Raw genomic sequence first — 26,159 nt, forward strand, 5'->3', positions numbered from 1 at the left:
TCACACCGCAGACAGATGGAACACTGATTTTCGAGCATTCCCAGAAGGCATGTATTATTGAGTCATTGTTAAAATGACTGCCATTGAGCTGTAGAATTTGTGAATGTTGTCTCTTGTGTAATACATTAGTTTACACTGGATTAAGCGTACATTTGTTACCTGTAATTGTGTTTTATGTTCCAATATTTCCTCACTCTTGTGCCAATATCAGTCCTTTTAAGTCTTGGTTCCAATAGTTTTTTTAAAGAGACTGGATAGTTGGATAGGCTCGTCAAGTTTTGTATATCATACAAATATAGTTCTGACACAAATAGGATTCCCTCAACATTACTCTGGCGTCCAAAAGATGCGGTAAAATATACGTTTTAAGTTGCATGTTTTGAAAATATCTACATTGGTCAATCTAGAATTGCTTTTAATGTGGTCATGGAAATAAATGCATTCCCTAGTCATTTTGTTGATCTCTGCTCTTTAGGGTTCCATGACATGACCTCTCAGACTACTCTCTGAGACAGGTAGATATGTTTGCTTTAGGACATTTATACTGTATAACCCTTCTTACAGGTTTAGGATCTTCATTTGACCGGTTGGTAGAGCATGGTGTTTGCCATGCCAGTGGTGTGTTCGATTCGCACGGGGACCAGTACTGGAGAAGAGTAAAAAAACGTATCCACACACTACTGTAAATTGCTCTGGATAAAATGTAAAATAATCCTGCAGCAACAGGATTTGGTCCCGTGCTCCTGCTTTTTCTATTCTCTCTTTTGCTAGTCCTCCCGGTTTTGACCCTTGCATGCCCTGACTCTGAACCCGCCTGCCTGACCATACTGCCTGCCCTGACCTCGAGCCTGCCTGCCACTCTGTACCTCCTGGACTCTGACCTTATTGTGATCTTTTTGCCTGTCCACGACCATTCTCTTGCCTGTCCCTTGGAAACTAATAAATATCAGAAACTCGAACCATCTGCCTCCTGTGTCTGCATCTGGGTCTCTCTGTGCCCTTATAGGTTGGTAAAAATGAGGCTACATGAAAAGTGGAATACTGTTCATATGTGTGTTAGTGTGGGTTTTCAATGAATTAATGTAAATTACAAAACTTATCTGCATTTCCTGTGATCAAATTAAGTGCCTACAGTGGTGAGGTCTGCCACTAAGGTGTTGACAACACCATAACCAAAAATAACTGTCTCTATAACATTGTCAGAAACGCCACGTTGCACTCGGCTTCTTTGCTCTCAGCCCTCCTTCTTCCTCTTCTAAGACAAATCATAACTGTACTAGCAGAAGTACAGTTGATATACTGTTGAAGATGTGTTACAGTGTAACGGATCTCGTCCTCTTCTGAAGAGGAGTAGCGAGAAGGATCGGAGGACCAAAATGGTTAAGAAAAACAACAGAACACTGGAACAAACCAATAACGTGCATCAACGAAACAGTCCCGTGTGGCGACAAACACTGACACGGAAGACAAACACCCACGAAACAGGTGGAAAAAAGGCCACCTAAGTATGATTCTCAGAGACAACGACACCTGCCTCTGATTGAGAACCATACTATACCATACTACTATATAAATGCGTGAAATGCGTATAAATGCGTGAAACTATGTCAAAATGCTGTAGACACCTTGGAATACATAAAAAAAGGAATCTGGTTGATAGCACTGCTCAATAGGGACGCATTGGAACGCAGAGCTTTCAAAACATGAGTCACTTCCGGATTGGATTTCTCAGGCTTTCGCCTGCAATGTCAGTTCTGTTATACTCACAGACAATATTTTTACAGTTTTGGAAACTTTAGTTTTCTATCCTAAGCTGTCAATTATATGCATATTCTAGCATCTTGTCCTGACAATAGCCCGTCTATTTCCCAAAAATGAAAATACTGCCCCCTAGTTACAAGAAGTTAAGAAAGTGGCATTAATAGTTAAAATCCTAAAGAAATTGATTATGACACAACAGCAACGATGATATTGTTCCTTTGAGAAAAATGTTGACTGCATTTTCTGTGTTTTTACAAAATAAACCACACTTTCAAAATTATGCTAATCCTGTGGTTTGTGTGGATGACTATTCTGTTTTCTGTCCTATACTTTTAGAAAACAGAGCTTTAAAATAAATGTTTTACTTTAAATCATAACATTTGATTTACCCACAGCTCCCAGAAAAAAAACTCTATTTTAATGTCCATTGTTAATGGATTCCACTGGGAGCTTTGTACATTACACTACATTGTTACATTGTTATCAGTATGAACAGACGCCATCTGCTCAAAGACGAAAAGGAGAGAACCATATATTTGTCATCACCACCATTAATAGACAACCACAGCCTATGGGAGTGTGTCCAAGCAGTGTTCTGTTTAACAATGAACAGTCTCACTACCCAGACTCCTTAATGTCTGATTCAATTTAGACCATACAGTCTGATAGAGTGGAGGAAGTGGAAAACAAGGTTGTAGATAGAAAGAGAGGGGGTGGAAACTATTTGCACATCATAGTGTATATCCATAATGACATTTGAAATGTCTCTATTCCTTTAGAGAGAGAGAACGAGGAGACCACCTAAAAGGAAGCAATTCCTAAAACTTCCATAACAAAGCCATCACCTACAGAGACATGAACCTGGAGAAGAGTCCCCTAAGCAAGCTGGTCCTGGGGCTCTGTTCACAAACAGACCCCACAGAGCCCCAGGACAGCAACACAATTAGACCCAATCAAATCATGAGAGAACAAAAATATAATTACTTGACACATTGGAAAGAATTAAACAAAAACAGAGCAAACTAGAATGCTATTTGGCCCTAAACAGAGTACACACTTATTTCACTTGCTTTGGCAATTTAAAGAAATGTTTTCCTTGCCAATAAAGCCCCTTAAATTGGAGAGGCCAGTTTAGGTCATGTTGTCATGGAACCCTAAAGAGCAGAGATCAAAAAATAAAAACAGCAGCAGTTGCTAAACCCCCCTCGTCCTCCAACCTCATTTCCCCCCCCCCCCCCCTTATTTCAGGGGCGTGACTCAACACCAGCGGCTCAGCTGAAACTGCCCAGAAACCTCTTAGTATGTCAGTGAGCCAGACACAGCCCAGACCACCACAGCCAAACACACAGGGTGGAACAGAAGGAGAGCGAGTCAGAGACGGAAAGTTCTAGGCAAGTGATGAGAGCACAGTGACTACTTGTCATTTTCTCTCTCATCTGGTGATGTCAGCAGAACTCAGTCTACTAGACAGAAGCTTGACTGAGTTGATGGACACGGGTGCCATTTTTCTTCAGTAAAACAACCCTGAGAAGTTTGGAGAAACTCCTGAGAAGAAGAGAAGACGGATCTTTATCACACTTTTGAATAGACCGTTCAGATAGGGGCAGAGTTTCAGCCCTGGTCTAATCTTGTGCGTTGTGATTCTCATAGAGATAGTGAGATTCTTCTTCACCATGACAGGCAGACTGCATCTCCTGATTCTGGGTGAGTCCTTTTTGTAAACTGTTTACACAGAAGTCATGTTGCCATGGAGAAGGTTGTGTGTTTGGGAGAGAAAGCACTAAATCAGACAGTGTTTATGTTTGGTCGGGGATGGTTAGATGAAGAGTAAAGTAAAAGACTTGAGGCCAAATCATAACTTGAATTCTCACTTAGTCTCCCATTGATATCACATCATAACTTGAATTTTCACTTAGTCTCCCATTGACATCAAAGCATAACTAAGTGATCATTTGACTTAAATTTGCCTGAAATGCTAACGTGCAAATTCATTGGCAGGTCATCATGATCAGGGTCCCACAGGAAGTCACTACAGGGTTGAACACCTCTCAGTTTAGCCTGCTCCAAGATCTGTTCTTACTGTCAAATCAGATCACATTTTATTTGTCACAGACACATGGTCAGCAGATGTTAATGCAGGTGTAGCGAAATGCTTGTGCTTCTAGTTCCGACAATGCAGTAATATCCAACGAGTAATCTAACCTAACAATTTCACAACTACTACCTCATACACACACACACACACACACACACACACACACACACACACACACACACACACATGTAAAGGAATGAATATGTAAAAAAATATATGAATAAGTGATGGTACAGAACGGCATAGGCAAGATGCAGTAGATGGTATAGAGTACAGTATATACATATGAGATGAGTAATGTAGGGTGTCTTGACAACCCCTATGGTCATGGTCACATGCCAAACAAACAGATCTGGGACCAGGCTACTCTCAGATTGCATTAGACATCATTTCTGACATAAGCTGAAACTACATTTAGGAACAACTGGAAAATGTTATTAAGTAAAGCGGAATGTTGGAGTCAGTGGTGGAAAAAGTACCCAATTGTCATACTTAAGGAAAATTAAAGGTACCTTTTTATAGAATATTACTCAAGTAAAAGTGAAAGTCACCCAGTTAAATACTACTTGAGTAAAAGTCTAAAGGTTTTTGGTTTTAAATGTACTTAAGTATCAAAAGTAAATGTATATATCCTTTCAGATTCCTTATACTATGCAAACCAGACGGCACAATTCTTGTTTTAAAAATGTATGGTTAGCCAGGGGCACACTCCAACACTCAGACATCATGTACAAACTAAGCATGTGTGTTTAGTGAGTCCGCCAGGCAGTAGGGCTGACCAGGGATGTTCTCTTAATAAGGGTGTAAATTGGACCATTTTCCTGTCCTGTTAAGCATTCAAAATGCAATGAGTTCCTTTGGGTGTGAAGGAAAATGTATGGAGTAAAAAGTACATTTTCTTTAGGAATCTAGTGAAGTAAAAGTTGTCAACATAAAGAGTGAAGTACAGATACACCAAAAATCTACTTAAGTAGTACTTTAAAGTATTTTTACTGAACTACTTTACACCACTGTGAGCTATTTTAATCCTTTGTATTGAAATGAGTCAGATGGCAGCAGAAATGTATCGTTCTTCTCAGTAATTGCAGGTTTACTGATATAGTGGTTTAATCATAACATTTGAGAACATCTAAGACAAGGTAGGGGGGAGAGCACAGCAAGTTCCTTTGAGATATTTGAGGCGACAACGTGCCATTGTGTGCCAAGGTTGGAATCCATTTAAAATCCTGTTAATAGCCTGTTGAAATTGAGTTCAGTTTATTGCAACTATTTTACATGTGGCTAATAGATCTGTCTTGCTTCCTTGTGGAATCCCTTTTACGGCATTAGCATTTATAACTTATTTCCAGTAAGTGGAAAATCATCAAGTACTTTTTGCTGGTTCATTGATTAAGACAGAGCAATAGGGACACAGCTCTTGAAATGGAAACAATGACACTCATCAGAACTGAATGGAACCTAAAGGACAGACCGTTGTCATAACACTGAATGACTTTTGGGAATCTGAGGACTAAAAGCCTGAAGGAGCACATTCAGAGGAATTAGCAGTAGACAGAGAGAGAGAGAGAGACACTCTCCCTATTCTTCATCCTAGACTCTGGGTCCCTCTCTCTAAATAGACCCTCTGTTCCTCTGCCTTTAACAGTGGTATCTATACTCTGATCTCCCCTGAAGCACCCCACAGTCTGATAACACTCACACCCCTCATGCATGCACACACACACACACACACACACACACACACACACACACACACACACACACACTTTGAGATTAAAAAAATATCCTTGTTGCCATGACATCACAGCGAGGTGATAACATTCAGTGTGATTTCTCGCTGCCGTGAAGAAGACAGGAAGTCTTTGATGACACATTGTAAGGGGTGGCTAATTGAGGAGAGGTGACTATCCCTCTGTGCATTTGGTTAGTTAGTGTCTCAATGGCTGAAACCTTGTCACATTCTTTAGAATTTAGAAGTATCAAATAAAGTGTTATTGGTCACACACATATTTAGCAGATGTTATTGGGGGTGTAGCGAAATGCTTGCAGTAACAATACAACAATTCACACATCTAAAAAGTAAAATACTGGAATTAAGAAATATAGAAATATTAGGACAAGCAATCTTGGAGTACGGAGTATATAAAACAGTATGTAAAGTGACCAGTGTTCCATGACTATGTACATAGGGCAGCAGCCTCTAAGGTGCATGGTAGAGTAACCAGGTGATAGCGGTCTAGTGACAGTGATTCAAGTTCAGGGCAGGATATTGGCCGGTGGCCAGCCAGTGGTGACTATTTAACAGTCTGATGGCCTTGAGATAGAAGCTGTTTTTCAGTCTCTTGGTTCCAGCTTTGATGCTGCACCTGTACTGACCTCGGCCTGTTCACCCCGCAACCATCCAGAAGGCGTGGCTCGGGTGGCTGAGGTCCATGATGGTCTTCCTGGCCTTCCTGTGACACCGGGTGCTGTAGATGTCCTGGAGGGCAGGCAGTGTGCCCCGGGTAATACATTGGGCAGACCAGACTACCCTCTGGAGAGCCCCGTCTTTGTGGACAGTACAGTTGCCGTAACAGGCGGTGATACAGCCCGAGAGGATGCTCTCAATGGTGCATCTGTAAAAGTTTGTGAGGGTCTTATGGGCCAAGCTGAATTTCTTCAGCTTCCTGAGGTTGAAGAGGCACTGTTGCGCCTTTGTCGCCACACTGTCTGTGTGGGTGGACCATTTCAGATTGTCAGTGATGTGTGCGCCAAGGACCTTGAAGCTTTTCACTTTCTCCACTGCGGTCCCGTAGATGTGGATGGGGGTGTGCTCCCTCTGCTGTCCACAATCTGGTCCTTTGTTTTGTTGAAGTTGGACAGGTTATATTTCTGGCACCACTCCCCCAGGGCCCTCACCCCTTTCCCTGTAGGTTGTCTCGTCATTGTTGGTATCAGGCCTACTACTGTTTTGTCGTCTGCAAACAAACGTGACGAACGTGGCCACGCAGTCATGGGTGAACAGGGAGTACACAAGGGGGCTGATCACGCACCCTTGTCGTTTGAATGCCTTACGAAGGGCATAACTGGACTGTTTGTACTCAACTATATTCCCAGTCACTTTGCGGTGGTTTTACACGAATGCTGCCATCTATCCACAGTTTTAAGTCACAGTGGGAACAACATCCCCTATGCACTTCCTGATGAACTCAGTCACCGTGTCAGTGTATATGTCAATGTTATTCACAGAAGCAACCCGGAACATCTCTGTCCGCATGATCAAAACAATCTTGAAGCATGGATTCCGATTGGTCAAAGGGTCAAATTCAGGAAAGTTATATTTCTGGCAAAAATGCTTGTGAGTTACCGCCGCTCTAATATTCAAAAGTTATTTCTGGCTGTATGTAATAATGCAAAGGATGTTCTGAGCTAATAAGGTGAGAAATAACATAAGGAGCCATGAACAGGGCGACCATGTCTATCAGCGCCATCTTGAAAGCTATGCAAGGGGAAATAGATCATAAGCTTTGGGAGGCAACTAAGGGTAGAATAATGACAAGCCATGATGTCAACTGTCACACTCTGGCAAAACAGTTATCTGTGGAGGGAAAACACGGAAGATCCATTCTGCTACTCAGTTCAATGGTAGCAACTGGAAAGTTAGTGTCAGTCTGGTTGGCAGATGAAGTGGGGGAGGATAAATGGAGGGTTGTGAAGGGAGAGAACAAAGCTACTGTATCAGAGAACATTGACAGATGGTTCCTTAATATTTTTTACTAGTTAGAGTGAAACAGAGCGCACCAACTTAAACAGTGCCTACAGATTGTTTAAGAAGACTCTCTCTCTGACCACAACATTCCACACTACTGCTGCCTCTCTCTACCCATTACCACAATGGACTGACTACCCATTTACTATCATACAGACTGAGGTCTACAGTCGTTATCACACAGTCCCATGCCAGGTGATGGCTTCCTGGTAAAGAGGAAATGGTCACCTCCGGACAGCCGTGTGCAATTCAGGGGTTATTATGGGCATATCCTGTGAGCACAGTTGCCGTAGGAACAATCTGCTGAGATCCAGATAGGGGGTATACCTTTTTGAACAGAGAGAGATAAACCTTTACAAACTATTGCTGAAAGTTTGTGCCTGAAACTTCTCCAACTGATTATTTTTTTTATTTATTTTACCTTTATTTAACTAGGCAAGTCAGTTAAGAACAAATTCTTATTTTCAATGAAGGCCTAGGAACAGTGGGTTAACTGCCTGTTCAGGGGCAGAATGACAGTTTTGTACCTTGTCAGCTTGGGGATTTGAACTTGCAACCTTTCGGTAACTAGTCCAACTCTCTAACCACTAGGCTACCCTGCCGTCACAACCATAGTCAAAGGTCGGTTCTACAAAAGTAGTTTTGTTACTCCCCCAATACCATTAATGTTCTGTGCTATCCAGGATCCTTGGGACGTCCCTACCATATTGAATTTGAAATGTAAAAAGGTAAGGGTGAAGGTTAGGGTAAGGTGAGGGTTAAGGTTAAGGTTAGGCTTTAGGGTAGGGATGTTCCAAGTATCCAGGATAGCACTGACCATACGATAATGGGACAACTTATTGTAGAATCTGCCTGTTGCTTACTCTGCAGCTCTTCACCTTGCCCTGCTGATGGAACATGTATCAGGCTGTCCTAAAGGATTCTCTACAAATGGGAAACATTGCATTGGTATGTACATGTCTGTCTTGTATTATATCTTCTATATAGAGTTGAAGTCGGAAGTTTACATACACTTACGTTGGAGTCATTAAAACTCGTATTTTCAACCACTCCATAAATGTCTTAACAAACTATAGTTTTGGCAAGTCGGTTAGGACATCTACTTTGTGTATGACAAGTAATTTTTCCAACAATTGTTTCCAGACAGATCATTTCCCGTATAATTCACTGTATTACAATTCCAGTGGGTCAGAAGTTTACATACACTAAAGTTGACTGTGCCTTTAAACAGCTTGTAAAATTCCAGAAAATTATGTCATGGCTTTAGAAGCTTCTGATAGGCTTATTAACATCATTTAAGTCAATTGGAGGTGTACCTGTGGATGTATTTCAAGGCCTACTTTCAAACTTGGTGCCTCTTTGCTAGACATCATGGGAAAATCAAAAGAAATCAGCCGAGACCTCAGAAAAATCTTGTAGACCTCCACAAGTCTGGTTCATCCTTGGGAGCAATTTCCAAATGCCTGAAGGTACCACGTTCATCTGTACAAACAATAGTACGCAAGTATAAACACCATGGGACAACACAGCCATCATACCGCTCAGGATGGAGACGCATTCTGTCTCCTAGAGATGAATGTACTTTGGTGCGAAAAGTGCAAATCAATCCCAGAACAACAGCAAAGGACCTTGTGAAGAGGCTGGAGGAAACAGGTACAAAAGTATCTATATCCATAGTAAAAACGAGTCCTATATCGACATAACCTGAAAGGCCGCTCAGCAAGGAAGAAGCCACTGCTCCAAAACCACCATAAAAAAAGCCAGACTACCATTTGAAACTGCACATGGGGACAAAGATCATACTTTTTGGAGAAATGTCCTCTGGTCTGATGAAACAAAAATAGAACCGATTGGAAATAATGACCATCGTTATGTTTGGAGGAAAAAGGGGGATGCTTGCAAGCTGAAGATCACCATCCCAACCGTGAAGCACAGGGGTGGCAGCATCATGTTGTGGGAGTGCTTTGCTGCAGGAGGGACTGGTGCACTTCAAAAAATAAATGGCATCATAGGGAGGAAAATTACGTGGATATATTGAAGCAACATCACAAGACATCAGTCATGAAGTTAAAGCTTGGTCGCAAATGGGTCTTCAAAATGGACAATGACCCCAAGCACACCTCCAAAGTTGTCAAAATGGCTTAACAAAGTCAAGGTATTGGAGTGGCCATCACAAAGCCCTGACCTCAATCCCATAGAAAATGTGGGCAGAATTGAAAAAGCGTGTACGAGCAAGGAGGCTTACAAACCTGATTCAGTTACACCAGCTCTGTCAGGAGGAATGGGCCAAAATTCACCCTACTTATTGTGGGAAGATTGTGGAAGGCTATCTGAAACGTTTGACCTGAGTTAAACAATTTTAAAGGCAACGCTACCAAATACTAATTGAGTGTATGTAAACTTCTGACCCACTGGGAATGTGATGTAAGAAATAAAAGCAGAAATAAATCATTCTCTATTATTTGGACATTTAACATTGGATTAAATGTTAGGAATTGTGAAAAATGGAGTTTAAATGTATTTCGCTATGGTGTATGTAAACTTCTGACTTCAACTTTGTCTGTTATATTTTAAATGACCATTCCCATTCCCCAACCATTCTACCTCTTCACACTCTCAATAACTCTGTTTTTGACCCCAGATGAGAATGAGTGTAATCCTCCTAGTGATGACTATGACTATGACACTGAAACACCACATATCTGTGGTAAGAATGCAGCATGCATCAACACCAATGGAAGCTTCTACTGTCAATGTGCTCCTGGGTTCAGATCATCATCACAGTGGATGAACTTCACAGCTGACTCACCTGAAAAATGTCTAGGTAAATGTTAAGGAAATTTTTATCAATGATGACTAATTATGTATACATTTCAATCAGGACTGACTAGTACAAATGCTATTATGTACTGTACATATATGCATTTTCTCTCTTGCTCCCATTCCCAATTGTATATAATATAGTCAGGAGTTTAGTAACAATGACGGTCTGTTCATTTGTACAAATGAATGAACTATCTCCAGACTGTCTAGAATGCTGATTTACAATGACGGACCTTGGCTTCAGGCGAGGAGGGAAGGCTCGAGAACTATAGGGCCTCTCTACTAGTGTCATGAGATAGATAGAGAGAGAACATTTAGAAAACGCTGACGTCATTTTCAGTTTATAACCTGTGGAAAAATGTGTATGTACCAGTACGCTCTTGAATTAAACGCTGTTACCTGACTTTTAAGACCAGGGCTCTGTCCATTCTTATAAAAATATTGGGTCTTATAATCCCTTTAGAATGCATTAATGAATTCTGATTGGGAAATAATACAGAGGAATTTAGAATTCCTCTAACAGTAAACAACTCTCTTTTTTAGTTACCTTATAGCATTTCTATACATTGCAGTCCTGGCCAGAGAACACAGCATGCAGCAATTTTGGAATCCATACACTTATTCGCTATAGTGACTATACTGTACTGAACAAAATATAAACTCAACATGCAACATTTTAAAATAATTTACTGAGTGAGTGTACATAAGGAAAACAATCAATTGAAATAAATTAGGTCATTATCTATGGATTTCACATGACTAGGAATACAGATATGAATCTGTTGGTCACAGATACCTTAAAAAAAAAATAGGGGTGTGGATCAGAAAACCAGTCAGTGTCACGTTCGCCATAATGATGAGACCAAGGCGCAGCGTGAGTAGAGTTCCACATAATTTTAATAAACTGAAACTCACCTAACCAACCGAACCGTGACGCTTCTGATGTACACTAAGGCAACTATACATAGACAAGATCCCACAACACAAATGAGGAAAATGGCTACCTAAATTTTATCCCCAATCAGAGACAACGATAAACAGCTGTCTCTGATTGGGAACCTTATCAGGCCAACAGACATAAAAAAAAAACATAGACATACAAAAACTAGAGTACCCACACTAGTCACACCCTGACCTAACCAAAATATATAGAAAAACATATCTAAGGTCAGGGCGTGACAGTCAGTATCTGGTGTGATCACCATTTGCCTCATGCAGTACAACACATCTCCTTCGCATAGAGTTGATCAGGCTGTTGATTGTGGCCTGTGGAATGTTGTCCCACTCCTCTTCAATGGCTGTTTAAAGTTGCTGAATAGTGATCGGAACTGGAACACGCTGTCGCACGCGTCGATCCAGAGCATTCCAAACATTCTCAACATTTCTGGTGAGTATGCAGGCCATGAAAGAACTGGGACATTTTCAGCTTCAAGGAATTGTGTACAGATCCTTGCGACATGGTGCTGTGCATTATCATGCTGAAACACGAGGTGATGGTGGCTGATGAATGGCACGTCAATGGGTCTCTGGATCTCGTCACGGTATTTCTATGCATTCAAATTGTCATAGATTAAATGCAATTGTGTTCGTTGTCCATAGCTTATGCCTGCCCGTCACTCTGTTCACAACATTGACATCAGCAAACCGCTCGCCCACACAACGCCATACATGTGGTCTGCGATCACTAGGTCAGTTTGAAGTACTGCCAAATTCTCTAAAACAACATTGGAGGAGGATCTTGGTAGAGAAATTAACATTCAATTATCTGGCAACAGCTCTGGTGTACATTCCTGAAGTCAATTGCACGCTCCCTCTAAACTTGAGAAATCTGTGGCATTGTGTTGTGTGACAAAACTGCACATTTTAGAGTGGCCTTTAGTTGTCCGCAATACAAGGTGCACCTGTGTAATGATCATGCTGTATAATCAGCTGCTTGATATGCCGGATTAACTTGGCAAAGGAGAAATGCTCACTAACAAGGATGTAAACAAATGTGTACACAACATTTCAGCTCATGAAACACGGGATCAACACTTTACATGTTGCGTTTATATTTTTGTTCAGTGTATATTCTACGTTTGCATTTGAGGTGTGACTGACTATTCCTTTCTCTGTGCCTCAAGACATCAACGAGTGTTTGGAGAATAAGGACATCTGTGGTCCCAATGCCGAGTGTCACAATACATTAGGGTCCTACTCCTGCATCTGCAATGAGGGGTTTGTCTCCAGTACTGGAGTGGAAATATTTATATTTGGCCAAGGAGTCACATGTGAAGGTAAGATACCAAAGAGAACTGGTAATAACACTAAATATCAAAAGATGTGTACAGTACATCCAGAGAGCATATCAGGCATATACAGGATGTCATCCTGTATGAAATGGTGAGAGTTTCCTTTTCCTAATGGTCGTTTTTACCCACATGTAGATAGAAACGAGTGTGAGGACGACATCACAATTTGCGGGAAGCATACACAGTGCGTCAACACACCAGGCAACTACTCCTGTGTCTGCAATCCAGGGTTTGGCCTGAAGTCTGGCAACGCTCAATTCACAGGGAATAGAGAATCGTGTGAGGAAATAACAGATCAGAAAGCCACCACAGACCAGACAGCAACCACAGACAGTGAGGATGCTCAAGGTGCTAAAGGTATGGGAGGAATTGTATTATCACCCTGGATGGGTTTAGAAATCCTGGTTGGAGGCCTCCAGATTTCCTGCTAATTCCAGGAATCTTCCAACTGGGATTTGGGGAAAACCTGGGAATTTTGAGAAATTTAAATATTTTATCTATACCCCTTGATGTATTTTGCTCAATTGCTCCTCTTCCTCATGAAGCACCAGATACTTTCTTTATGACCAGAATGTGTAATTGATATTATGTGAATTGATCGGTTTTAGGTAGGTCTGAACATCTTGTGAAAATGTCACCTGTGCTTTCTGTCATTCCTTTGTAGACTTGTGTAAAATAAATAAGTTTATCTGTGGAGGGAATGGAACGTGCCATAATGCCACCAACGGTGGCCATCGGTGTGCGTGCCATGCAGGATTCACCAACTACGGAGACCCGCAGGGGAGATGTACTGGTGGGAATGACATTCATAGATCATCATTCTCATTGAGATGGAGCTGTTTCAACATTCGAATGTCAATACTTCCACTGCATGATCAAGTTGTCATCACTTCATCAATCATTTCATAATAAAATATATTTTCCTTTAAGATGCCTTATTCACTCATCTCTTCTCTTTCCACAGAGTTGAACTGTGATATGTTTGCGAGCGAGAAGCAGATGGTAAGCCACATGAGTAGACATTTTGTTCTGCAGAACAAAATACAGACTAACTTCCTCCTCTCTCTACCTACCCCCCACGCCTGCTCTCTCTCTCCTCACTTTCTCTCCTCATCCCTCGTTCTCAGGTCATCCCAGGTCTGCAGGATGCTGTGGCCCTGATGAGGACCAGTTGTCTGGAGTTGAGGGAGAGTAATACGGCAGAACAAGTCGATGGAGAGGCCCTGCTAGAGGTACTACTGCTTATGTATTTGAGGCCCTTATTTATATTTACTTACTTACTTACCTTACTTATATTTGAGGCTCATTATAACCCAGGCATCCATCATAGAGGTTGACATATGCAGGTTCAGACTCAGCCCACACACATTAAGGAAAGGATACATGCAGGGAAACAACGACTGACCAGCACTGTTGCTTGCTTATAATGGAAACTTTTGATGTATCATCCTCATCGGCAGACTCGATAGCCTTGGTTTCCTCGCCTGGTTCACCAACTACTTATCTGATAGAGTTCAGTGTGTCATATCGGAGGGTCTGTTGTCTGAGCCTCTGGCAGTCTCTATGGGGGTGCCATAAGGTTCTTTCAATTCTTGGGCCGACTCTCTTCTCTGTATTTATTTTTAGTGACTGTGTCTATGTACCCCTCCTCCCCCACCTCTCTCTCTCTGTAGACTCTGTTGTCTGCTATAGACAGGCTCCTGTCTGGCGGGCCTCTGAAAAATAACAAGGAAGTGAGTGTCTTGCTGGACCTGGTAGAGACTGCTCTGAGAATTATAGGACCTCTGCTGAAACATCCCGAGACCAGGAGGTTCAAAACTCACACCGGTAGGAGAACATCCTGAACTAAGCCATGAGTCCAGACAACATAAACTCAGCCATGATTGTTTTGGCTTTTGAAGCCACCTAACGGAAGACAAGTTGTTATAACTTCCTTCGTAGAATATGTTTATTTGTGGCCATTTTTGAATAGCTTACAAAGTTTTTCATTAGATTATATGGGTTGACTTTTCATTGCATAATTTCCTGTGCACAAGTCTGCCTTTCTAGCAGAAAGGAGAGTTGTAACATTCTGTTACATTCTGAGAGTTGTAACATCTCACCTACTGTAGGCCTGTTTGTGAAGATGTGAATGTATTTGCTTCCAGAGGTGGAGCTGTTGGTGCAGAGAAATGCCTCCTCACCCCAGGGGCCCCTCACCTTGTCATCTACACACGCTCAGCTAGACAGCCACTGGGAGACTGCTGCTGGAGACACCTCCTACCCAGGTTACCATCTTCATCATCCTCATCTTCATGATCAGTTTCAACACTGCCATCATAATCCCACCACAATCATCAGAACCTATCTTTATAATGTAATGATATAATGTGAAATGAATGTACACAGTGTACAAACTCCTAGACTTAAACATTTGCTTTCTCAGGATTTGCAACAGTGTCCCTGCTCAGCTATAAGGGTCTGGAGACATCCACCAACCATTCCTTCTCAGGGCTGCAGGCACAGGAGGGCCACAGCTTTCAGATCAACTCCAAAGTGGTGACGGCCACCATGAGTAACAAGGACACATCCTTTCTCAAGGAGCCAGTCACATTCACCTTCTCCCATTTGAAGGAGGTGAGGAGCAAAAGCATTACCCCTCTATCCCATTATTATGGTCTATGTGAATGTGGCAGTATCAAATCTTCTTCATATGCTTATATGCTGCACCTGCTTTGCTTGTTCTGGGATGGTCACTGTGTGAAGTGTCCTGGAGTAACATAGTTTTTCTACCTCTCTTCTATGGTAATTATGAATGTTGTTTCCCAGTCAGATGAAGGGAACTACACCTGTGTGTACTGGGATGAGTTGGGAGAAGGGACCTGGTCTGATCGAGGCTGTTTCCTGGTGCAGTCCAATGCCACCCACACTGTGTGCTCCTGCTACCATCTCAGCAGTTTTGCTGTTCTTATGGCTCTCTATGAGTTCAAGGTGAGGGGGATTTTTCTTAGTCTAGCTGTACTTCTGTTGTAAGATAGAGCAGGAACAATGCCTTTTCTAATAGTTTCATTTCACTTTCTATGTAATTGTGCAATAGGAGATCGTTTGGCTTTTAAAAAGCTTGCATTCATTTGAGAACAGTGAATCCATGAAGATTTTTTCTGTTTTAAATTAGTTCTGTGTCTTGCCTGGCTAGATAGGGCTCCATTATTATTTCTCCAGGGGTATGTTGTCTATATTATTAAGACACATGCATGAAAGTTGTGTCAGTCACTGTGACTCACAGGAGGTTGGTGACACATTAACTGGGGCTCGTGGTAATGGAGTGGAATAAGTGGAATGGTATCAAATACATCAAACATATGGTTTCCATTTACTCCATTCCAGCCTTTATCATGAGCCATCCTCCCCTCAGCAGCCTCCACTGCTGTGACTATATGGTGACGTGTCTTCGCCTCTATTCCTCCCTCCAGGACACATTCCAGCTGCAGCTGATCACCTGGGTGGGCCTGTCCCTGTCCCTACTGTGTCTCTTCATCTGCATCCTCACCTTCTCCCTGATCCGCTCCATCCGGAGCACCCGCAATACCATCCACCTCCACCTCTGCCTCAGCCTCTTCATCGCCAACCTGATCTTCCTCGTCGGCATCTCACGCACCGAGAGCCAGGTAAGCTTGCATCCAACCAATCACATACGCTCTGCCCTCGAGGCAGAATTGCCCTCGGGAACAAGACTGAATAAGGAAAATTCCACTGAGCTTTTCTGGCCGTGGGCGGTCAGAGGATGTGACAATGTGTGTAACATTTACATGTGGCGTACGTACTCTGTCCATGTGGGTGGTGAGAACAATGTTTTAGTAGGAAGAAATGTTAATGTATGCAACGATTGTGTTGTGGGTAACTTATTGTACTGTGAACCTTATCACTATCTACAATATATGTCATTTTGTTCAAATGTAGTTTTCTCAATCACTCTCACCCCTTTATTTCCTTTCTCTTCACCCTCTCTTCCTCAGGCTGGTTGTGCGGTGGTGGCTGGGCTGCTTCACTTCTTCTTCCTGTCGGCGTTCTGCTGGATGTGTCTGGAGGGAGTACAGCTCTTCAGAATGGTGGTTCTGGTCTTCAACACCACCTTAAGGCCCCTCTACATGATGGCGGGGGGCTACGGCGTTCCTGCTGTCATCGTCGCCATCTCTGCCCTCGCCAACGCCAAAGGATACGGAACCGAGCGCCAGTGAGTGACCACTACATTGATCCCTGACAGTGTCTGACTCTCTGTCCTTCTCTGTTGTGTACTATAGAGATCAGGTATTCGTGTGTCTTCATGTGTGCATTGTGTGTTTTAGCTGCTGGCTCAACCTTGAGGATGGATTCATCTGGAGCTTCTTTGGCCCTGTCTGTATCATCATCATGGTGCGTATCACAGATGAAAGGTGGAATAGTTTCATCACTCCTACTTACAATGTTTTGTGTCATGTTAGAATTCTACTTATCTCCCTCTCCTCTCCTAGGTGAATGTGTTTTTCTTCCTCATCACAGTGTGGAAGTTGGCCCAGAAGTTCTCCAGCCTGAACCCTGACCTTGACAAACTCCGCAAATTCAAGTGAGCCGGCAAAGAAACGGACGTTCTCACACAGGCTACGTTATAGCCCATAACAAAGGACCACTGTTTTTCCTGGCCAGAACATGTGGGAAAAAAACAGGCCTTACTATAAAATGACATGTTGTGACCCATGCTCTCAATCTAACTTTATGTGTGTTTGTCGCCTCCTGCAGGGAATTCACCATAACTGCAGTGGCTCAGCTGTGTGTGCTGGGCACCATGTGGATCTTTGGCTGTTTCCAGTTTGAGGAAAGCACGCTGGCCATGTCGTACCTGTTCACCATCCTCAACAGTCTGCAGGGGGTCCTAGTGTTCCTCATGCACTGCCTGCTCTCTAAACAGGTACGTCACGACTCAAGACTCTGTCAATCAGGGTCCTTGAAGCAGTTCTAATATGGACATCGTACAAGTGAGTCCAAACTGTTGGGCTTGGTGGGATGAAATGTCATCTCAGTAGTGGGCCGCGAACCAAAAAACCTGAAATAACATTGTTCATCAATACATAAGATCATTCTGGAAGCTTCTGGCAGTCCAAACCAAATGTCAAGGACCAAGTCAAAGACCCTCCCCCCCCTAACAAAAGCCTAGGGGAGGGATTCAGCATTGTATAAATAGTCCCAATGTAATGTTAAAAGGGGAGCGAACATGGCTGTCTTAGAATGTTGTAGTGTCATGTACATGCACCATTATGCTCATTCTATATAGTATTTTTTAGAAGCTAACAGTGTCATGTAAAATGCATCATAATGCAGAAACCACATTGGCCCAACTCTCGAAATAAATGACTTTGGGTTATACTACTTTGGCTGAATTCCAAATGAGTTGTTAAGTGTTTAAACAATACTGATTGGGTTTAGTTTACTGTAGGGCCTACAGTTAAGGGTAGGCCAATATGTGCTTGTTGGACTCATAACAACTATGGTGGATAATTAAGATGATGCATAAAAGCTGTTTACCATTGAAATAAATGGTCAAGGTTCTGTCTATGTAAATGACCGTTCCCTCTCTCTCATGAGCATGCTCTACCGCATGCTCAAACATGGTCACACTAGAGAAGGAACGCCTACTTACAGAGACAGGAACAATGGAGGAATGAACAGCTGGTTCTGGTCTACTTATTCCCTTCCTCCCACCCCTGCTCGACCAGCTTTCTCTACCGTCTTTGCTCATAGTGCTCTCTTTTGCACCTTGTAGGTGAGAGAGGAGTATGGCAAGATCCTGGACAGCATCTGTGCACTGCAGAAGACGAAGTACTCAGAGTTTTCCTCCAACCAGTCAAGCAACAGCAAATCACAGGTATTAACTCTTACTAATTGAGTAGCCAATATCTAAAAGAACAGAAAGTCCAACACTGTTGAATTTGAGTGACAGCGAAACACGAGGCAAAGTTCTGCAAGGTAATGTTCTGCGAGTAAAAGTTATACCATATTTATTGTTTACGAACTGACCGTGGAAAAAGAATGGGATGGTAAAATCTATTTCTGTCATGTACTAAGAATTTCTAGATCTTGAGGTGCAATACATTTAAATAGATCCTCAAGGAAGATGGATTGCTTTGATTATACTTCTTGATGATAAACACATTTATATGGACCGAATAATGAAAATCCAAACTTTGAAAATATTTATAATAATCTAAATAAATACAAATAACACTTACAGTTTTAAGTAAGTCAGTAGACTGTAAAGGAAATCATACTATCAACTATCACCCTCTGGTGCTCAGAGATGATGAATATTATGGGCACGTTGGAATTGACTGACATTGGCTCAGAAACCCGGCTCTCGTAAGATAGACTTGGAGGAGGCTTAATCAAGCTAGTCGGATTTATTATTTTCTGGTATCCTTTTCTATGGTGCCAAAAGTGAAAAGTGTATTGATTGAGGATTGAATGTGGTCATATCATCAACTTCTTTCCCTCCATATAACTACGACAGATTTTCCACGAGGACAGGGATATTTACAATTTTACCTAGGTTTATTGACTGACAGAACTTTCTTAACAAAAAACCTTTCTTGCACAATACAGGTTCAACTGATCCACTTATCATATGGGAGGCCAATCAATTGAATCTTCATCCCCCAAAAATTGGTCATCAGAGAAAAGGCTTACAACAGAAATAGAAAATCTAACATTAGACATCAATGGTGTTGATGAATGTACTGCAGAAGCACTGAATAATCTATACACAACGTAAAATGAGTTTGAGGAACTTATTCATGAAAAAAATTGTTTAACACAGAAAAAAACAGAGCAAATTGGATGGAGAATGGCAAAAAAATGCAAAAAGTTTTCCCTAAACCTTCAATATGGAAACACAACCTAAGGAAAAAGTTACAAAGATGGATAAATTCTTCTCACCAAAAGGATAAACATATTTTAAACAAGCTCTTGTCAAGTTCCTCAAACCTCATTTGACAATGTGTTTTGTGATATCTTTCTCCCCCAAAAAATCATATTAAACTATTTCAGACACCAAAAAAATATCGTAAAGGCCTAATTACACAGGACAATCTATGGTTGGCACTTGATTCTTTCAGATGGGAAAAACCTCTGACCTTGATGGCATTCCAATAGACATATATTCAACTTTTTATGAACTACTGAAAGATCCACTACAATTATGTTTAAATTACTCTATATGAATTGACACCTGTTGGACACACAAAGAGTGAACGATCACTCTCTTACTGAAGCAGGAGCCAGGAAGGCAGTACAAAGACCCAGTATCTTAAAAAATAAAATGCAAAAAAAAAGTTGCATTAAAAATGTCCTACCAGACATTATGCATCACGATCAGACAGGATTCTTAAAATGAATATATACTGGAGACAACATTACACAACTACTCAAAATAATTGAAAACTACAGGAATGCAGGGAAACCAGGTATAATCTTTATAGCAGATTTTGAGACCGCCTTTTATCCTGTCTAGAATCTGTGTAACTGCCTGGATTTGGTTCTGATCCCTCACCTTTCTCATGATCCTTGATGCCCCACGAGGTGAGATCTTGCATGGAGCCCCAGACCGAGGGTGATTGACCGTCACCTTGAACTTCTTCCATTTTCTAATAAAATGGGGCATTAAAACGCTCTCTTAAAGCCTCTATTACACCAAAATGATATCTAAATCCAAACTGGTTTTCCAGATGGATACTAAGAGGCACATCCAATGTCAAAAGTGAGCTTTTTGCTTTTCTACTGATTTAAAAGAAAGCATTGCCGGCGGTGTGATAACGTAGCCCTGTTTTAAAGTATTCTTCTTTTAAAATGAAGCCATACAGAGCTGGTCAAAATACTAATTTCATCCTCCAGAAGAGGCCGAACAAATATTACAGAAAATAATATGTCTAAACTCCAATGTACTGCTTTTTGGGGGGAAGAAATGTAGAAGGAAGGTATCATGTTTATGAATGACCATGTAACTAAGGATGGTAAAATTATGTCACACAAGAAATGACCAAATGTATATGACGATAAATACAGAAGTATAAACAACTCATTGCAGCTCTGCCACAAAAAAATGGAAGAGACAATTACTCAAAACAGAAATAAATTAATTGGTTTGTCTGCATCAAACAATAAAACATGCATGGCTTAAAATGACAGGTATAAATCATAAAATGTACCAGCTTCAATATAGGGTTGAGAGGTTTGACAACTATACAGCATACAATTCAAGGTAGTTGGGAACAGGTTTTTGATGTCCCAATACCTTTGAATCAGGTTTATGAACTGACATACAAAACAAAAAAATGGACGCATCAATCCGATCTTTTCAATGTAAACTATTATATAAAATTCCGCCACAAACAAAGTCCTCAATATATGGCACAATGAACAGTCAGCCCTGTGCAGACTCTGTCATGAGGAAACACAAACAGATCTCTTTTGGTGCTGTCCTTCAGTGGCTCGGTTTTGGAGTCAGGTCCAGGAGTGGTTGTTACAGTGTCTTGCAAAAGTATTCATCCCCCTTGGCATTTTTCCGATTTTGTTGCATTACAACCTGTAATTTATATAGATTTTTTTATTTGGATTTCATGTAATGGACATACACAAAATAGTCCAAATTGGTGAAGAGAAATTTTAAAAATTAAATCAAATTTAAAAAACAGAAAAGTGGTGCGTGTAAATGTATTTACCCCCTTTGATATGAAGCCCCTAAATAAGATCTGGTGCAACCAATTACCTTCAGAAGTCACAGAATTAGTTAGATTGCACACAGGTGGACTTTATTTAAGTGTCACATGATCTGTCACATGATCTCAGTATTTATACACCTGTTCTAAAAGGCCCCAGAGTCTACAACACCACCACCAAGCAAGCGGCACCATGAAGACCAAGGAGCTCTCCAAACAGGTCAGGGACAAGGTTGTGGAAAGTACAGATCAGGGTTGGGTTATAAAAAAAATATCAGAAACTTTGTACGTCCCACAGAGCACCATTAAGTCCATTATTACAAAATTGAAAGAATATGCCACCACAACAAACCTGCCAAGAGAGGGCCGCTCACCAAAACTCACGAATCAGGCAAGGAGTGCATTAATCAGAGGCAACAAAGAGACCAAAGATGAGCTGCCAAACTCGACAGCAGGGAGATTGGAGTATCTGTCCATAGGACCACTTTAAGCCATACACGCCACACAGCTGGGCTTTATGGAAGAGTGGCCAGAAAAAATACATTGCTTAAGAATAAAATAAGCCAACACGTTTGGTGTTCGGCAAAAGGCATGTGGGAGACTCCCCAAACATATGGAAGAAGGTACTCTGGTCAGATGAGAATTGAACTTTTTGGCCGTCAAGGACAACGCTATGTCTGGTGCAAACCCAACACCTCTCATCACCCCGTGAACACCATCCTCACAGTGAAGCATGGTTGTGGCAGCATAATGCAGTCGGGATGTTTTTCATTGGCAGAGACTGGGAAACTGGTCAGAATTGAAGGAATGATGGATGGCGCTAATTACAGGGAAATTCTTGAAGGAAACCTGTTTCAGTCTTCCAGAGATTTGAGACTGGGGTGGAGGTTCACCTTCCAGCAGGACAATGACCATAAGCATACTGCTAAAGCAACATTTGAGTGGTTTAAGGGGAAACATTTAAATGTCTTGGAATGGCATAGTCAAAGCCCAAACCTCAATCCAATTGAGATTCTGTGGTATGACTTAAAGATTGCTGTAGACCAGCAGAACCCATCCAACTTGAAGGAGCTGGAGCAGTTTTGCCTTGAAGAAGGGGCAAAAATCCCAGTGGCTAGATGTGCCAAGCTTATAGAGACATACCCCAAGAGACTTGCAGCTGTAATTGCTGCAAAAGGGGGCTATACAAAGTATTGACTTTGGGGGGGATAGTTGTGCATGCTCAAATTCTGTTTTTTTGTCTTATTTCCTGTTTGTTTCACAATAAAAAAGATTGCATCATCAAAGTGCTAGGCATATTGTGTAAATCAAATGATACAAACCCCCAACAAATCTATTTTTATTACAGGTTGTAAGGCAACAAAATAGGAAAGATGCCAGAGGGGAGAATACTTTCACAAGCCACTAAGTCATATCTCTGTTCAGATGGACCTACAAACTGTACTGTTAGGAGATCTGAAAAACCACGGTCAATCGATGGGAAATATGATTACACTCTTTGGTAAAGTGTTTATCTTTAGTCTTGGTAGAAAGGGTACAAATAGAGAGGTTCAAGACCCTCGTAAGACATCACAGTAAAATAGAAGGATGTATTGCAAAAGGAAATAGTCAAATGGTAGTGTACTAGGAAAGATGGGTTAGTCTGTGGACAACGGAGGGTTGGAATTAAGATTAGAGTGTACTGTATATGTGAGCGAAGATAGCTGTGAGTAGCAGTAGAATAAGTATTGTTGGCCGTTATTTTTCTCCAATCAGGGGAGGATTGATAGTGCTGAAAAATAGTATATAATAATAACAATAGGGGGATTAGAAATTAGACAAAAATGTTCTTGATAGAATCCAGAATCTGTAATATTATTAAGGCTGATCTGCAAGTTAAAGTTCTGCATAAAATATTACATTTACTGTATTATACAAAGGATATAAGCATATTAGAATATTTAGATACAAGTCAAATGTGCAAACATCCAAACTTGAGTACTTCAATCTCAATTTCTCAGAGGGCACCCTCTTATCAGGTTAACGGCCAATTTGGAACATTTGTTTTACAGCGCATTGTAAAATTCTCACTTCTTTCACCATCCAGAGACATCTTTAATGAATCAGTCCATTCATTTAATCATTACTGACCATGGTTTGGGACATCATGTCCAGGCCTGAGCAGAGGTGTGATCAGTCTAGTCATTTCCTTCAAGTGAGATTGCAGAAAGGCCATTTTAAAAACCTTTCAAAGCACAACAAAGGAGGAAAATAACTGTCATTTTTGATCATTTCCATAAAATAAGCAGACGTGTTATTCTGGGCAAGAGCCGATAGTCCCTAAAGATAATGAGGTGGGTGAGGAAGGTGTTAAGTCACGCATTTTGTCTGGCAGGTGAAAGAGAGAGACAGCAGAACCACTTGTGCATTAATAATGAAGGACTGTGATGACAGAGTCTGATCAAAAAGCAACTGATTGATGTTGTTGTCTGTCTTTGCCCTCTCTCTGTCTGTGTCCCCCAGACATCCAAGAGCGCACAGAACACGGGAGAGTCTCAGATCTAGGGGGCTGGGCGCTGGTTGCTGGACATGACCCCATGATGCCTGACCTCGTGACCTCCTAGCAACACCTGGGAGTTTTATAAAACCATAATCACCCTGGTTTTATGACAGGCATAAGTTAATGCTTGCCTGGTCCCAGATCGGTTTGTGCTGTCTTGCCAAAAGAGCACAAAAGGACCAGGATAGATTGATGGGATGGTTGATGTCTGTTTTTTTTGTGACAACTATATTTCGCTTTAAGCAGTATTGTGCACATTTTTTAAAGATTCTATAAATATTACTGTACTTTCTCGTTGTGCTGGCCTCAATATTATTTTAAGCTAAAACTCCAAAGAGTAACGTTATTTATTGTTTTACACTGATTTTCCTATTGACAGTTTCATGTGTCTTTTTCCAACCTTGATATTCTTTGGATTATATAATGCTGATGAGAAACCCCCCTCCTACTGTAGAAGAGTGGACTAGTCCTGCATGGTTTAACCAGGGACAACTCATCATGGATTATTACATTATGCATTATCCAGGTACTTTCTCTGATCTTAAAATACATAACAGATGAAAGCAACAATTTATTTAAAAAATAGTCATAAGCTATCATGGTTTTATTTATTTTTAAATCATTGTTTAAAACAACCATCAAAGGTCGAGTTGTGAGAGTCAAATTGAAATCATGTCAGATTGAAATGGATATTCTGTGTATATAGTTTTATTGTATCTCAATTTTAAAAAAAGATCAACCAAAACATATACAAGAATCATGATCATGACTGCTACATCGTTTCTAGTAAGGTGTGCATCCTGTCAAATAAGAACGAATTAAAATTATTGTAAATATTTTCTTAGTGAAGATCATTTGTATGATTGTTTTTTTTACTGGGAAATGGCATGCTTTTACCACTGTACTGTAACTTCTCTGATTTTAGACTTTATTTTCCATGCAATATTTTAATTCAATAAAATTAAAATATTTTATCTGTGTAGCTTGATATTATTTTGTTAAATATGGTTCAAGATACTGTATATCTAAAATGTATTTCTGTCTCTTTTTTAGATTAAGGCAACTGCCGTATGTGTAGTCTACCAGAATCTGATGTGGAATTGTTTTGAAAAGGTTTCTGATTGGTTCAGAACTGTTTGTGTTAGTACAGACGTCAAACTCTGAATGGGTGGGGATAGAGTCTCCATCAGATTGGCTCAAAACAGCGCCCTCTGTCAGTCATCTAGAGTGTATATATAAATCATTGAATGAAGGTCATTATCAAAGCCTGCAACCCCAACTTTCTCTCTTCTCCTCTCCCTGTATTTACCCTTCTCTCCAATCCTCCTCTATCCCTCTCTCCAACTCTGCCCTTTGTGTTAGTGCTATTCCCCTGGCCAGGGGTCCCATACAGAGCAGAAGACGGATAGGAATACAGAAGCACTTACTTCCCTCTCTCTGCTGTTCATTTCTCTCTCTGCGGTTAATTTCTCTCTCTGCTGTTAATTTCTCTCTCTGCTGTTAATTTCTCTCTCTGCTGTTCATTTCTCTCTGCTGTTAATTTCTCTCTCTGCTGTTAATTTCTCTCTCTGCTGTTAATTTTCTTCACCTGCTCAGATGGAACACAATCACCCCACTGGGCATAGCTTCATAATTTCAATGTGGAAATGTGTGTAATATTTGGTTAAAACGTTGATCCATGACTTTTCAACCTTTATTCACCCACTCAAAAAGACAGCCAGAAGTGTGTGGAATTCCCAATGTGTTATCAACCATCTAAAAACCATCTAAAAGCACAAAATTCCAATTGAAAAACAATGTTTGATTTTTGGTGTAGTTGTCATCAAAATCTGTTATCAATGTGGTTTCAACCATTTAAATAACAACAAAGTTCAAATTGGAATACAATGTCAGATATTTTTTATTTATAAAACAACTTTACGTGTTATCACGGTTATCACTGATTTATTTCAGCTTTTATTTCTTTCATCACATTCCCAGTGGGTCAGAAGTTTACATACACTCAATTAGTATTTGGTAGATTGTTTAACTTGGGTAGCCTTCCACAAGCTTCCAACAATAAGTTGGGTTAATTTTGGCCCATTCCTCCTGACAGAGCTGGTGTATCTGAGTCAGGTTTGTAGGCCTCCTTGCTCGCACACGCTTTTTCAGTTCTGCCCACAATTTTTCTATGGGATTG

The 26,159-nt window shown here is 41.0% G+C and overlaps 1 protein-coding gene across 1 annotated transcript; it reads left to right on the forward strand.

The window, feature by feature from the left end:
* The first annotated feature begins 3,002 nt into the window (after positions 1 to 3,002).
* Positions 3,003 to 24,952, forward strand: LOC110486735 (adhesion G protein-coupled receptor E3). The gene is made up of 19 exons (XM_021558558.3): positions 3,003 to 3,465; positions 8,475 to 8,552; positions 10,246 to 10,428; positions 12,551 to 12,703; positions 12,854 to 13,075; positions 13,383 to 13,511; positions 13,683 to 13,720; positions 13,846 to 13,950; positions 14,392 to 14,545; positions 14,866 to 14,985; positions 15,144 to 15,334; positions 15,527 to 15,688; positions 16,171 to 16,365; positions 16,714 to 16,931; positions 17,044 to 17,110; positions 17,209 to 17,300; positions 17,474 to 17,642; positions 18,495 to 18,596; positions 23,944 to 24,952. Exons 1-19 carry the CDS (start codon positions 3,435 to 3,437, stop codon positions 23,983 to 23,985), a joined length of 2,451 nt encoding a protein of 816 aa, XP_021414233.3. The 5' UTR covers positions 3,003 to 3,434; the 3' UTR covers positions 23,986 to 24,952.
* The last annotated feature ends 1,207 nt before the right edge of the window (positions 24,953 to 26,159 follow it).

The sequence above is a fragment of the Oncorhynchus mykiss genome, chromosome 13 (genome assembly GCF_057628025.1).
Source record: "Oncorhynchus mykiss isolate SJ-2025 chromosome 13, ASM5762802v1, whole genome shotgun sequence".
In the NCBI taxonomy this organism is placed as follows: domain Eukaryota; kingdom Metazoa; phylum Chordata; class Actinopteri; order Salmoniformes; family Salmonidae; genus Oncorhynchus; species Oncorhynchus mykiss.